Genomic DNA, 15,402 nt, shown 5'->3' with positions numbered 1-15,402 from the left:
CTAAGAAAATTAAAGACTGAATAACGCCAAAACCTATAATAATCGCTTGGGTTCAAAATAATCTACAATAACTGAAATTTGCATTAAAACAATTTCCTTAAGTTTGCTGGTAAGTCATGGAAGACCATGGAATCCCATGGAAACGATATTGAAATATAAGAACAAGATTTTGATCGATACTTTTGTGTATTTTTAGTAAAGTCACAATGTTGCTACATTACCTTAAAGAAATTGGAAGTTATACAATACCTAAATATATTGAACTAGCCGGTACCCGGCGTCGCACGCCGCTTTAGCTGTTTGCTGAACGCATTAAAGTCCTTTGGATGTTGGAAAAGTGGCTTAAACACGATGAAATCAAAATTAAAGGGAAGAATTCTTTTCAAAATTTGACTCTATCCCTCCCGGGTGACGTATCTTTTAACCATATTTTGAAAAAGATTTGTGTGGCAAAAATAATCAGAAAGGCGTCATTCCCAAATTACACCATACCGGCGACCAGCGACGTCCGAGACGGCTCTGCAATTAGATTTTTTTTCTCGCTTCGCTCGCGTTACATTTGCCTTAGTTCTTGATGTTTAGGAAAACTTTGATGTCAAGATAAGCAGAGTGAAATAATAGACATGACACGAGATTCGTCGAAGAAAGACAGCCCAGGGGGGGGGTACTTAGGCAAGAGAAGGGTATGGGTATGTGCCGGCCTTTATTAAGGGTGCCTTTTTTTAAATAATGGCAGTTTGAAAAATCGGAAAATCAAACTTCAGTCCCACTGAGAATCGGAAAAATAGGAAAATTTCAAACTTTTGCTCCCAGAAAGATAGAAATTTGGTCAAATTAGTCCCAAAAAGTGAATTAAAATTCACACAATTTCCCTTGTTTCTTCTCCTCTTTATTCTGCTAAGGGTCCGAGGGGGCAGGGCCGAAAGTCAGCTCGCAACCATAGTCCCCCCCGGAAGGCAACTAGGACACGCAGACAAAAAAGCGTTGTTGCTTTTAATAAAATAACTTCGTCACAACTTTTCAAATTCAACAATGACTTAGATTTACAGCAAAATAATTATCGACATAGGTGACTTTTTGATAAATAACGAGATTGCTCACGGGAATTTTTTGACCTGCATTCCGCGCGCGATCGTGTTTAATCGCCCGCGCGTGTACGCTCTGTGAATTCTGACTGCTGTATATGGGTACTGTATGCAAGAAAAAGCTCCTCTCCTCAGTCTTTTGAGACTTTGAGGAGATTGGAGAGTGTCCTAATTTTACAGGCACTAGCAGCAGGATTTACACCGTTTGCTGCAGTTCCACTAAAGAGTCCTGAAAATCCCGGCGGCTCCCGCATGTTGGCAATGATCTAAAATCATTTGTTTAAGAAATTAATACCTTCAGTACCTTGACAGGATAAATAAAATTATACATTATACAGGTCATGGCAAATAAAAGTATGGTACATATAGTTAATCATTGTCCATCTAATTGATGCAGTTCGGAGTGGCCGAGTGGATAAGGCGGTGGACTCGCATGTAAAGTTAAGTTATTTTTGAGAGTTCGAATCCTATACGGTGCGTTGAAGTTTGTGTTATTTTGTCAGCATTGACCAAACTTTTTCTGGTTTTATTAGCTCTTATTGATATTTTTGAAAATTCCCGTTATAATTTTAAGAAACAAAAATTTTCTAAGTATTGTCACCTCAGTGCAGTTTGACTCAAGTATAGTATTTCACAATGGATCAGAGGTGGCTTAGCAGGTGGAGAGTCAAGAGTCATGAGTCATTCCCTTCTTTTGAAAATCCAGTGTTCCAAAACTTTCAACTAAGAAAATGCATAAAAATGTCGACTTTCGTCTTTTTTTGCTATCTTACAAACGCTTTTTTCAGAACCACAAGTGAAAAGAAAAGCAAAACTGACTGAATGTGCTGCTAAAAAATGATTGACAGGGGCGGGTTTGCTCGCAAAGGTTAGAAATTCCCATGAGCAATCTCGTTATTTATCAGAATGTCATGGATGTTTAAAGGTCCCTTTTTACGAAAAAAGATCTCTAGTTTTTACTGCCTTTTGAATGTATTTTTAATGTTGCTGTTGTTCTAACAAACTTGTCTTGTGATTCTTATGTTTTATTTTATATTTGTTCTTTTCTTTAACAGATTCTGTTTAAAAGATTTTCTTTTGTTTTGAAAATAATTCGAATGTCTCAAATCAAATAAGGTCGTTAATTACATTCGAAAACCTAAAACTAAAACAAAAGAAAAGAAAGAAAAAAAAGAAAAAGTCTAATCAACGATGTAAAAATAATAGATAACCAACTTGCCTTGATTCTCAAAAAACATCTGTGTTACGGTTGTAAAAATATTAATGACATTTTGCATCGTAAAAAGTGCAATTAAATAAAAACTTGCTTCATTTGCAACCTTCTATTGGACAGAATCGATCACGTGGTGTATATTTTTCCAAAATTTGGGTTAGAAAAAGTGTATTTTCCTATAGGCAGCCTCACAGAAGGAATTTTTTAATTAGATATTATTGTTCTATAAACATTCATCTGTTTATTTTGTATCAGGCAACCTTCATGCACTTTTCATTCGTGAGATATCGCACTTCAAATCACACATATATTTTTCAGATAACATCATTTTATGAGCGTTTTATTTATCCAGATGAAGATTAAGTGGTATCAGGCCGATCCGTAGTCAATTTGTCTAAAGATTGGTACCTTTATCTTTTGAAAAAATTCCAAAATTTGCAGTAAATAACAATTCAAATTTTCTATCAATTCAGTGGATGTCAAAAAGTGTGTCAAAATCTAGCTAAAAGCATAACACGCACTGCACACAGAGCTATTTAAAGGAGTGCTCATTTCAATAGGAAAACAATTGTTGTTCTCTTGGGAGAAGTGCCTTCTAGAGGTAGTTGGTTATCTATTATTTTTACATCGTTGGTCTAATCTATCAATCAAAACAAACTTATCGAACAACTCAAAGTCTTTATAAAACGGCGCGAATCTGATTTAACACATTTGTGGAGCAAGAAGCAAAAGTCATCTTTTAAAAGAACAAAACATTGCTTGCGAAAACGAAAGTGACACACAAAAAACAGACATACAGACTACGGCTATTAATATATCCAGACGATCTCAATCGAACAGAATCGACGATCGAACCATTCGAACCAAATCGAACGCAATCGACCGATTGAAATTCGATTGTCGAACGCAATCGAATCTCAATCGAATATTACCGCAATTTTCAGATTCGATTGATATTCGATTGCGTTCGATTGATGTTCGATTGCGTTCGATCGTCGATTCATTGACCCCCGGGATTGTTCATCGCATAATTTCTACGGGAAATCGAAAGTAATTTCATTCGGCTTGTGATGTTTGAGAGCTTGGATGTTGGGAAGCTGCAAGAATAAAGCCAGACGATCTCAATCGAACGGAATCGACGATCGAACCAGTCGAACAACAATCGAACCAATCGAATATTACCCAAAATTTTGACGTTCGATTGAGATTCGATTGCGTTCGACATTCGAACTTCAATCGGTCGATTGCGTTCAATTTGATTCGACTGGTTCGATCGTCGAATCCGTTCGATTGAGATCGTCTGGATATATAGATGAATGAAAACGAAAGTTCGTTACCTTTTTGTTGTTTCTGTTCGACTCGATTCTTCAAAAATTTCGGCATAAATAAATCTGAAAATTGAATACGTTATGCGATCACTGACAGACACCAGATAGAAACCAATAAGCAGACGGGCACAATTAATTAATTCAAGGACACCTCTAGGCTGCACGCATCCCTCTAATATGATTTGATATCAAAATCAATTCTGGGGATGCACGCAGCCTAGGACCTAAATAAATAAATATAGGGCAGTTAGTCACACTAGGAAATCAAGCTTTCAGAAAAAAACAACATCAGTCATCTACAGGGTGTATTTGCAACAACAAGGATGAGAGTTACCTGAATCAAGTTCAAGTTCCCAAGACAATTAATTAAAACTTGTAAACTTAAAATGATATGTGTATCAACCAACCAAATTTTTTCATTCAATTCCCGAGACAGCGCTTCAATTTTTAAGGCCTTGTTTATACGCTAAAGTAAAAGTAATTCTGCACATGTGTTTGAGGTCCGGCAAAATTTCCGGGAAAGCATTTTTATTGCTTGCGAGTCAAGTAAACGATACAGCGCTTTCGCAGAATTAATCTTTGATATGCATTTCGGTGGGACGCTAGTGCGACTAACTGTAGGGGCGTCCATCGCCCTTAGTATTTTCTAGCAACCCAAACTGGTTTAGTGTCAGATATCAAAACCCATCATATTCAAACTGCCCCAAGTGTTTGGGTGTTGAGAATGATTAGACCCAAAATGGTTACCCATAGTAATTAGGGATACAGTTGAAATCCATACTACAGAGGGTGCTAATAAAATGAGAATATTAATGTTACGAAGCAGATCAAGATATAATGACTTCAATATTTTCTTCTTCTGCCCTTATTGGTATATATTTTCGCGTGTTACAAATTTTATCGAAAAAACGTGTTTCGCGTGTATTAAATTTCGCGTTTGCCGACTTCTGGAAATTTTTCGCGTGTATTAAATTTCGCGATTCACTAAACTAGGTATTTTCAGAAAGTGGGAATATAAAGCTAGAAAAAGACTGATTTTGCTTGAAACACAACGTTTTTGATGTAAAAAAACTAACAAAATACTAAGAAAAAATTTTTCCCGCGAATTTAATTTCGCGATTTTGTAATTTTGAAAAATTTAAACAGTATTAAATTTCGCGAAAATTGACCAAAAAACTCGCGAAATTAAGTACCCGCGAAAATTTGTAACACGCGAAAATATATACCAATAAGGTACTCATTGAAAATTTAAAGGTTTTGTTTTTAAATAAGAGTGATATCGTTTGCTTACTCATAACTTTTAATTCACAAGCTTTTTCACATTGGATTGACACGAGTATGGAGCAAGATTGGTCAGAAAAAGGAAAAGAAAAACATTTTTTTTGCATATATCAGCATAATATAACAATAGGCAGACACTGTCCTGATATAAAATATGTGCTTGATATGAAACGGGAGCAGTTATGTAAAAATAAAACCTTCAAAGCTGTTTTTAAGAATTTTTAATACCTGTTATTGTGTTGTGATATTTTATCCATGGCACAAGTCTTCAAATCAACAAACTTTCCAACATTGACACCATAAGGAGTAGCCAATAAAAGAAAAGCATTCCACTTTGCATTAAAATCCACCTGATTCATAAGAATTTCTCCTTGATGAAATTCCTCATTTCTCCATTTCTTTAACTCGTTAACAATTACTTTGTATTTCTTTTTTCCAAACATTACAGTAATGACGAGAGAAAACAAAGTGATATCGAATTGTGTAATATCAGTTGACCCATTGGCAGGGAAAATCAAATCGAATTGATCTTGGTGTAACACTTGTTTTCGTAATAATTTGTTGAATTCTCTTTGCCGACGAAACAATGCTAAATATAACTGTGCACCATTCACAGGCAATTTTTCAATGTTATGTAAAATATTTTTACAAATTTCGAAACCAACATAATGGATCAATGTCATCAGACGTAACCAGTTTTCATAATTTGCTGCTATTTGCTCACCAGCCATAATCTCTATTGAATTTCTAAATGAATCATTTGAATTTAAAATTTTGGTGCTAAAAAAAATTAAGGATAATGTATAAAACATTTAGAGTACCAAAAAAATTTTCAAAAAAGTCTTGAAACTTTTGAAAAATATACAGTGTGTTCCGCAAAATAGTATACTCAAAAAGTAAAATCGAATTATGAAAAAACTTTAAGCTTAACCAAGTTATTTTAAGATGAGCTCAAGGCACATATATTCAGTGTTCTACGGTGAAAATTTTAGTTTTAGATATTTGAAGCTTCAAGCACACCAAGTCGGAGATTAAAAAAGTCGAGATGGAAAATTTTCGAAGCAAAAAAGCTAATTAACTTTTGATTGACAGCTCTCTTTTATGTCATTTTGATGAATATGCCATTTTAATGGTCAAACCTATGCACCTTCCAAGTCAAATTTCTCGTCAATGAAAAGCTGGTTGAATATAAATCTTTCAGCAATGGAAAGAAGAATAACTTTTCCTTCTGCTGCATACAAAATTAACTTTCTTGGACATTTTTACCTTTCCAAATTAAGGTTAGTTATGAGTTAGCTTTTTTTTAAATAACTTACTTCATCTTCAATGTTAAATACTTGCACCCTTGTGTACTTAAGACTCGATATATCTTGAACTAAAAAAACTTTCTGAATTAGATTTTTAAGCACATGGAGCTGAGTAGCTATACTTTCAGCTATACTGAAAATTAGTCATTTTTTCACAGAATTATCTAACTTTTTCAGTATACTTTTTTGCGGAACACACTGTAAAGCAGATAGTGAATAATAGTCAGTTGAAATAAGTTTCTTAATAAGTTTTTTTAGTTTCTCGATGTTATGAAAAGTTTACCGAGATGCTGGTCGGAATTAGTGGCAAAAATGATTAGTCGAGCAACTTCCTTAAAGTTAATTGGTCGGATTGATCCATAAAACCGGGTTACCCATGAGGAACATCGGACAAGTCAATTTGTAAGAATTTTTTAAATTAATTTTACTAGTTTTCGTAATTTGCTGATATTCGTTCGCCAGGCATATTTTAATTGAATTTATAAATATATATGAAATGAAATTCTATGTTTAAAAAAAATTAACTGTCCAAAGTTTTACATGGGTCACTCGGTTACTTTTGTGGTTTCAGTAAAAGATGTAGCAACACGGAGACAATTTATTAGTATAGTTACAATTTACGGAAGGATGTGCCTCAAAGGGGATGAAAATCTGAAAAGAAAGTCATAAAAAAATTCACTCAAGAAAAAACTTTTTTCATCGTGATTTTAAAAATATTTTTTGATAAAATTGATAATATCTACACAGAACGGCAAAAATGTTTGGAGATGGTTTAAAAACAAACAATCCTATCTAATGGTGTCCACCTCCTTTCTTCTTGTCAGCAAAAAACAATTCTTCAATGGTAGCAGCAAGAATGAAAGCACCAACACCCCAGGTAAATCCTGGGATAAAATTTCTCATTAATCCTCTCTTAGGACAAAGTTCTGGGTGGTAACGCCACGCTTCAAATCGCGCCCATGGATCTTTCAACACTTGACCAGGTTTCTTGTACAATACCATTATATTATTTTGTATATTTTTCTGTTTATTGCTGAAGAAATATAAAAATAAATATGGATGAATATTCATGTATTTATTGAAATCATTTGATCGGCAAAAATAGAGCTTTATTATAGGCAGGAAAGCCATACCTTAAACTAACAAAAAAGCTTCATTAAAAAAGGCACGAAAGTTAAAAAGAAAAGTGTTAAAAAAGAAGGAGAGCAAAACAAAACTTTTTGGATTTTTAGAATGTTATTTTGAAAAAAAAAATTATTTTCATAAGTAGCAAAATGAAAAACATTCGATAAAATTTAATTTTACATATAGCTTTTACTGATTACATGACCAATGAAAATTTCATACTTTTCACATAAACCTAGGTATCCCTGTTTGCTAAGATGTAAAAACATTGCCTAAAATCATGTCCACAGACCTCTATAGGTAAAGTTAATTAGCTAATGAGGTAAAAGAAATTGTTATCAAGTTATTCATTGTGTCTTGTTGATCATTTATGTAAATTTGAAGATGGTTGGTATCTTGAAAAGGATTTGGATGCCCTTCGTTTGGTCTCATTGATCAATAAAAAGTAAAAGCAACTACATAAACTAAAACAAAAAATAATAAATAAGTTCGCATAATGGTAACCAAAGCGAAATAACTATTAGGAAATGAAACCATGTCAAGAACAAGTACATTATAAAGTTAGGATTTGTTTAGATTTATAGTAGTAACTGCGAGTTACTATGTATAATTTTTCTTTTATTGGCTACAATAATAATGAAGTGAACTAAAAAAACGGATAACGAGCTATAGTTTTTTAGGATTTATTAAAAGAATGCTTGTTTTTTGAAGAATGACTGAAAAAGAGAAATTTATACAAAAATAAACCTAAAATCTTGAGGATGCTTACATGAGAACCTAAGAAAATGATCAATCAATGACTTGACATAATTGACGACAATAATGCTTTTGAATGTTAAAATGAAAAAAATGTAGTATTATAAAGAGAAAATAATACCCCAATACGAGTGCAAGAAGACATGCTGTTTGGAATTTTTCTTATCAAAACAATATAGAAGAAATGATTATCAATCTAGGTTTTTAATTAAAAGTTCAAAATTGATAGACCCAAGATTACTGAAGTTTTACCATTATGAAAAGGAAAATGAAATTGTACTAACGACACAGATTTTAAAACATTACTGAATTAAATGATTCTTTTAAAATAATACCTAATTGTCTATATCTAGATCTCTTTTAGAAAATATAAAGATATTGTCTCATGTGGTGGTCAAACTATGACCAAAGATATCAATTGTAAATAGCCCACATAACAATTTTCATTCCCTTCGTAAAGAAATGCTGTAATTCTTTTTTTATAATGCGTAAATAGTTTAAAATTTCAAAATATTGTATTCTTTCTAGAAGGTTTTCCTTGTGATTGCTTTTACCCCTTCATCTTCATACTCCTTCTTAGATACCCACATCTTTTTGAAAGTGTCTAAAGAAGCTAAAATTGAGCCACCAATCCAAGTTGAGTATAATCTCTCTTGTGGTGCTGAGATTCGAATTTTGATATCTTTAGGTGCTACTTTCTTCACTTCGTTTAATAGTCGGTCACCAAAACCACGGAAAAGTGTAGATCCGCCTGATAAAACAATATTTTGATAAAGAGTTTTTCTCAAATCCATATCTGATTTTTGAATAGCATAAGCAAGAACTTCGTGTAGCCCCTCATACTCTTCACCAAGTAAATCAGGACGGAATAACAACTCTGGTGCTCGGAATTTCGCATTTCCAATATCCAATGGACTCCCATCAGGAAGCATGTATCGTGTTTTCTCTCCTTCCATGCCTTCTTCTTTCAAAGGATTCAAAGCCAAATAGCAGACTTCTTCTTTGATCTTTTTGACAATCTCGAATTCAGCTGTGGTCTTGAATGTGCAACCTTCTCGTTTCAAAAGCAATTTCAGGTACCTTGTAACATCACGACCAGCTAAATCAGTACGCATGATAGAATGTGGTAAAGCGAAACCTTCATAAATGGGAACAGAATGGGTGACACCATCACCGCAATCCAAAACAACACCTGTTGTACGACCTGTGGCATATAAACTGAGAACAGCTTGCATTGAAATAAACAGAGCTGGCACGTTAAAAGTTTCGAAAAACAATTCAGCAGCTTTCTCTCGGTTACGTCTTGGATTTAGTGGAGCTTCAGTTAAAAGAACAGGATGCTCCTCTGAAAAAGTAGCTAACTGTTCTTTGGAATAAATATAAGACCATATTCTTTCCATATCATTCCAATCCTGCACTATACCATGCTCCATTGGATATTTGATATTGAGAAGACCACGATACTCATCAGCTTTTGCACCAATAAATGTGTCACCTTCTAAGGCACCAGCCATTACACGGACATGTTTCGGTCGACCAATAAATGATGAAAAATGACATTTTGGGATTTGGTCACCAGCAAAGCCAGCTTTGATAACCCCAGACCCATTATCAATCACTACGGGCTGGTTAGCAATAACATCATAGTTACTCATTTTGTTTTAATAATGTTAATTTTCTAAAGTTAATGAAGAAATCATACAATAGGGGCCTTTTCTATAGATTCATCACCTTATACATAATAATCTAGGTTTTTCAAAAAGTCCTCCTGATGTCAGCAGTATAATTATTTTTTCACAAAAAGTGATTGCATCCAAAAGTGATTGCATCCAAAATTTATTCCTTCCTCTAGAAAATAGCTCATAATTATATAATTGAAAACCTTAGAGTACCTCCATATCAAAACTGAAGTTTCTGGCATCAAAGGATTTTTCTTCTTCATAATTGGTCAGCCCCGGTGACCCTTCAAATCGGCTCCGCGATTTTTTTTCCAGCAACATCCGCAGCGCATTTGGATTTGTTTTTTAAATCCGATTTCGGATTATTTTCGGAAAACAAGTTATCGGTAAAACTTTGGCGCGAAAAATATTTTCTATTGGAAGAGAAAAGAAACACGTCACTTTATTTATTAAGATTTGCGCATAATATAAGAATAATCGAATAATAAAAGAACACTATATAAAGAAGAAAGCAGTAAAATTTTTTTTGTTTATTCAATAAATTGAAAGAAGCTAATGCATTGTAAATAAATAGATAGTATAAAAGAAAGTTTTTTATGATAAGTTTTGAGGCTTTCTTGTCTGGAGAGAGTTTTTGTGTAAAAAAGCAGAGAAATATGAACGTCAAAGTGTGGCGTAACATTAACAGAAACTTGGAATCATCATAACTTTTGATTGAGTTATCGAAACTGGACGGAATTTTCGACGCAGCTTCCTCAATATAAAATGCCCCTACTCATACCCCTACTTGGTTCAACACGTCATTTAAATCAATCTGACAAACGTGACGAAAGCTGCGGTGAACAGTGAACATCTAAAGCGACCGCCTCGGATATACTTTCTCAGAGAATAACGCACAGGTTTAAGACATTCTAACGAACAGATTTAGGTGAAATTTCCCGGGGGGTTTACTTAGGTAAAATGGATGCGAACAATAAGGGTACCTTTTTTCAGGCCTCAAAAGTCTCTCAGAGGGGTACAAATTCATAAGTTAGTCTCTAAAAGGGTCTCAAAATCACGAAAATCGAAAATTTTTGTCTAAAAAGGTCACAATTTCCAGAAATTTTGACTAAAATTTGGTGAAAATCAAACCGAAATTTGAAAAAAATCTACCAAAATTTTAGGAAAGTCTCTCAAAGGGTCCCAAAATCATCAAAATTTTGTCTCTCAAAGGGTCGATTTTCGGCTTGGACACCTGTCACCTCGTAAACCTAGTACCCCCCCCCCGTGTGAAATTCCAACATCTACACGTTTTTTTTATTAGAACACCTAAAATTTGGCTGAGCCTGGATGTGCTTATTTTTTTAGCAATTTTCAGCCTAAAATGTTCTTAAATGCATTCTTAATTTTTCAGACTACTCTAAATCGATAATATGCAAAATAAAGAGCACCTAAAATTAGTAAAATTTGGACAATATTTGACTCTCGATGTTAGAAAATCCATCCCTAAGTTCGGTTAAAACTGCCTGATTGAAAAAAGATTGTAGTTTCTTGTCATTTTTTCCAAACTGAGGCTGGGCATGTTCTTACCATGTTCTTAATTTTTTGACGAATTTCAGCCTCAATGTTCTTATAAACTGGGTTCTAATAAAAAAAAAACGTGTATCACATGTCCACTTTGGACAAATCCAACTTTGTGTTAAACATTTTTTCGTCTGAAGTTTCAGCCAAAATGAGCTTTTCAACCTCTTTGACTTTAACAAAGAATTAGGTTTCTTGATTGTACTTCCTTCTAATCGTTTTAAGCTTATTGGGCTGACCTTCCAGCGCAGCTGGTTTATTCATATCTTGAATTACCTTTCCTAGATTTGTCATAATATCGAAAACACAGTGAGTCAGTGATTGCAAACAAAAAATAATGCCTTGAAGTCGCAAAGTTTTGAAAGGGAAAGCAACAGACAAATCAAAACGGTGGAAAATATATCCCAAAGTTGAAATTTATTGTTAGCATGAATGAAATTTTACAATAGCTATGGAAATTGGAAAAAAGAAGAAAAGCTGGACATGGTTGGTTGGTTTTTCGTTAGTCGGCCCAAGATTTTGGAGGTGGATTGGTCGATACGATAGAACATAGAGGTAAAAAAAGTTACATGGAGTAACAACTTTTCTGTAATAGCCAGAGAAGTCATAAAACTCTTGAGAAAATTTCTTTCAAATCGATTACCAATCCTTGATAGCAAAAATCAGTCAAGATATAGATTATAAGAACTAAAGTAAAGTTATTCTGTCCAACGAAACCTCGCATTTTTAGGTAAAATTTTTTTCGAGTAATAATTTCTTTATAGTTTTAAAAGAAGTTTTTATTTTATCGGGAAACTTTCGAGAGGTAAACTTCTTCAAATTTTGCGGATTCTTTGTTGTTTGTGGGTTCTTTGCTATAAATATCTTTAGATCTAAAATAGCAGCCGCCTCAAAGTTTTGATAGAATAGATAGTTGAAAGATTGGCATTAGTAAATATGTAAAAATTGACAAAATTTGCCGAGGATTCCCTGAGCAGCAGCAAACATTTCAAATTCGATGTTCTGTGCTTATTCTTGCAAGGTTTTCTTATGTTTTATAAACAAAACTGTCATCACACAATGAACAAATTAAAAATGTAGCGTGATTTTATTCAAATTCTCTTCGACTCAAGTATTCCCATGAGCGAAAGCAAAATTAATGGCTTTTTCCCAAAGCAACAAAGCAACAGTTTGCTATCAACGATACAATACAATAGAATAGTAGGAGTGGTATCTCCATCTATATTTTTATTACCTCCATGGATAGAATAAGACAAACATGACAGAGATTACTAGACGGTTCCCGTCGTTGCAAACGTCCGTTTAGCTTGTGCATCAAAAGCCCTTAGGATGGTAAAGATGATGTAGTTTAAGCTCTCTAATTCTATCTTTATAAGGGAATATGAATTAGTTTTCATCAATGAAGTTAGTGGAAAGATTTCTCGTAAATACCTTTCTATGCTTCAAAAGGAATGAGAGAATAAAGAACCATCAAGGGACTTGAAATCTTCAAAGATATGATTAGCAAAAAATAAACCATCATTTATGAGAGTTTCTTCAGGAAGTTTGAAGGTGATTTTATTTAATCAAAATCGGGATCTTACCAAACAGTAATAAAACTTTGTAATAGTAATCAAATTTGAGAGCGCCAACAAGGTCACAGCTTGGTACCGGCAATTTGTTCAACCAAGCAAAAAAAACTGAATGGCGTGAAGCGACGAGGCGAGAGATATTCTGGATAGATCAAATTGCCAGCACCGAACGATGGTCTACTTATCAAAGATGGCGGATTATTTTGCTTCAGCTAGAGACAGAGTGGCGTGAACCAGCCGAATCTGTCTGTGATATGTACCTCACATACAGATCACTTTTCTTGTACATTTGAACAAGAGAGTGCAGAAGCACAAAACTTTAAGTTATGTACTTTTATTGAAAAAAAACTTTTAAATTTTACTTGGCTCTGGTATCTTGCTTATCATCGAGCACTATTCAACATGATTTCATGGCAATGAAATTAGTTATTTTTGCTTGTAAACAACAATAAAGTTGAATTTGCTAGAAAATATTTTTTCTATTTTGGATTGAGTATTTTGGCCGGTATGTGGACATAAAATTTTTATGTCCAAAAGTGGTTGGAAAAATCCCAGGGGATAAGTTTAGGTATAATTTCTTTTCCCCCTATTTTTTAAATATAAACTTAAACTTAGCAAGTCCTAGGAAGAAAAAGGATGGCTGGAGGAACAACGATCAGGCAATATTGAAGAAGGGCAAGGAATTGTCTAATGGCAGTCAAAAAGGGCACACATGTTTTTTTTCATTAAAAAGGCTGCTTTTACAATAATTTTGGTGATTTCAAAACAGGGACAGCGTCCAATAACCGAAGGATAACAAGCTAGATGCTGAATGGAACTACCTGATGATGAAAGTTAGATAGCAATGCAAGGAGAAAAATGAAAAAAATCAGTCAGAAAACATAGCGTTTAGCGAAAATGCATAACGCAAGAAATTCATCATCGATTGATGGTGGGGGGAGAGGGAAGGGTTGTAGGGAAAAAATAAATAGAAAGTTCTGGTCGCAATAATCAGTTTTATTGACAATTGAATCATGCTTGATGGTGAGCATTGTTATCATTTTCGACCAGAAAAGATTTTTTCTCAAAAATCGGACTCGGCCAAGTTTTGGGCATTGCTAATACGCATCTTTGTGCAAAAAATCAGAAAAAACTAATGATGAAATCTTGAGAAAATGCCAAAAAACTGGTTTTTCCGGCATATTTCCAGCATTTTCGGCCGGAAATAATTTTTTTTCGAAAATCGGGCTCCGTCACATTTTGGGCATTGCCATTTTGCATCATTGTGCCAAAAATCAGAAAAAACTAATGAGTCAATCCTGAGAAAAGCTGGTAACAGACGGACAAACGGACGGACAGAGGTTAATTTATAGGACCCCCAGGTAGGTCCAATAAAAGGAATGAAAATGGCCTGAGAGATTAAATGTCTCAAGATTATATTTTCATTACAGGAGGTGGGGGGGGCTGATTTCAGTCTGTTGCAAGTTTGAGTTTGGATGGCTCCCTTTAACCCTTTCCGGACGCATGATTTCACGGCTATATGACGCGAACAAAAATTTTGATTTTTGACTGGCTTCACTAAAATTGCAATAGAAAGTGATTGATAAAAGATATCACGATAAGTAATACCTCATTTTTTTCACATGTAATAGGGGTTTTGAAATACCAAAAAAAAAATTTAAATATGGCTGACACCTGGTCACGTGACCGAAAAATTGGCAGATTTTTTTTCGGAAAGGCAAAATTTTTGACTTTTAATAAAAAAATAGAGTAAAAGGCATTTGCTTTGCGCATTGAACTTTGAATATGATTTAGAGAATTGAATTACTGACCAGGTAAAAAAAATTTCATGTCAAAAGCTTTCCAAGAATCTGAGTAAAGTGATTTTTTGTCCAAATTTTTGAGCAATTTTTCCCTTAAAGATTTAGCCTGAGTAAATTTACAACAAACATTGAAAATTTATAATTCTAGTTGTAAACAAGATATCGAAAAGCGGTTTTTTGCAGGTTACGGGAAATTTATCTTGGTGCATACGGAAGTCCTTATTATCACAGAAATACTCCTTTCTCTCAATAGCTATGGGGAAATAGTTGCGCATACACATTTTGTTGCTCTCCACCATTTGAACCTGTTTTGTCTGTGTTTCCTTAGGGAAAGTTGTTTTTTATCTTTTATAAACCTTTATTGTAAAGTCTTTGATGATAGAATCTTCTCAAAGTTATTTGTGTTATTACTATTAGTAGAGGGCATTTTGTAAAATCGCTCGACTGTTTTGTTAGAAGCACTTGTTATACATTTTTGGAAAGCTAAGGGGTAGGGGAATCGAAATTACTATGTTTCCAATTTTTTTTCGGACACTTTGGTGTGATTTTCGGACAAATATGACTTTCTTAGGCAAAAATCTAGGGTTAAAAATTAATGAAAATTTAGCTCGAGAAACGGAGACCTGTTGTATATTTTTGGAAAGCTCTCAAAAAATTAGGATTAGAGATATATTGCAAGTATAGGTGATTTCAGT

The 15,402-nt window shown here is 33.9% G+C and overlaps 1 protein-coding gene across 1 annotated transcript; it reads right to left on the bottom strand.

Moving 5' to 3' along the window:
* Positions 1-8,617: 8,617 nt before the first annotated feature.
* LOC136822153 (beta-centractin-like) lies at positions 8,618-9,755 on the bottom strand. The gene has a single exon (XM_067078390.1). The coding sequence runs from the start codon at positions 9,748-9,750 to the stop codon at positions 8,620-8,622; it is 1,131 nt and encodes a 376-aa protein (XP_066934491.1). The 5' UTR covers positions 9,751-9,755; the 3' UTR covers positions 8,618-8,619.
* Between the last annotated feature and the right edge of the window lie 5,647 nt (positions 9,756-15,402).

This window comes from Clytia hemisphaerica, unplaced genomic scaffold, assembly GCF_902728285.1.
Source record: "Clytia hemisphaerica strain Z4C2 unplaced genomic scaffold, Clytia hemisphaerica genome assembly, whole genome shotgun sequence".
Lineage (NCBI taxonomy): Eukaryota > Metazoa > Cnidaria > Hydrozoa > Leptothecata > Clytiidae > Clytia > Clytia hemisphaerica.
Note: the sequence above shows the minus strand (reverse complement) of the source record. Positions and strands in the feature narration are given on the sequence as shown.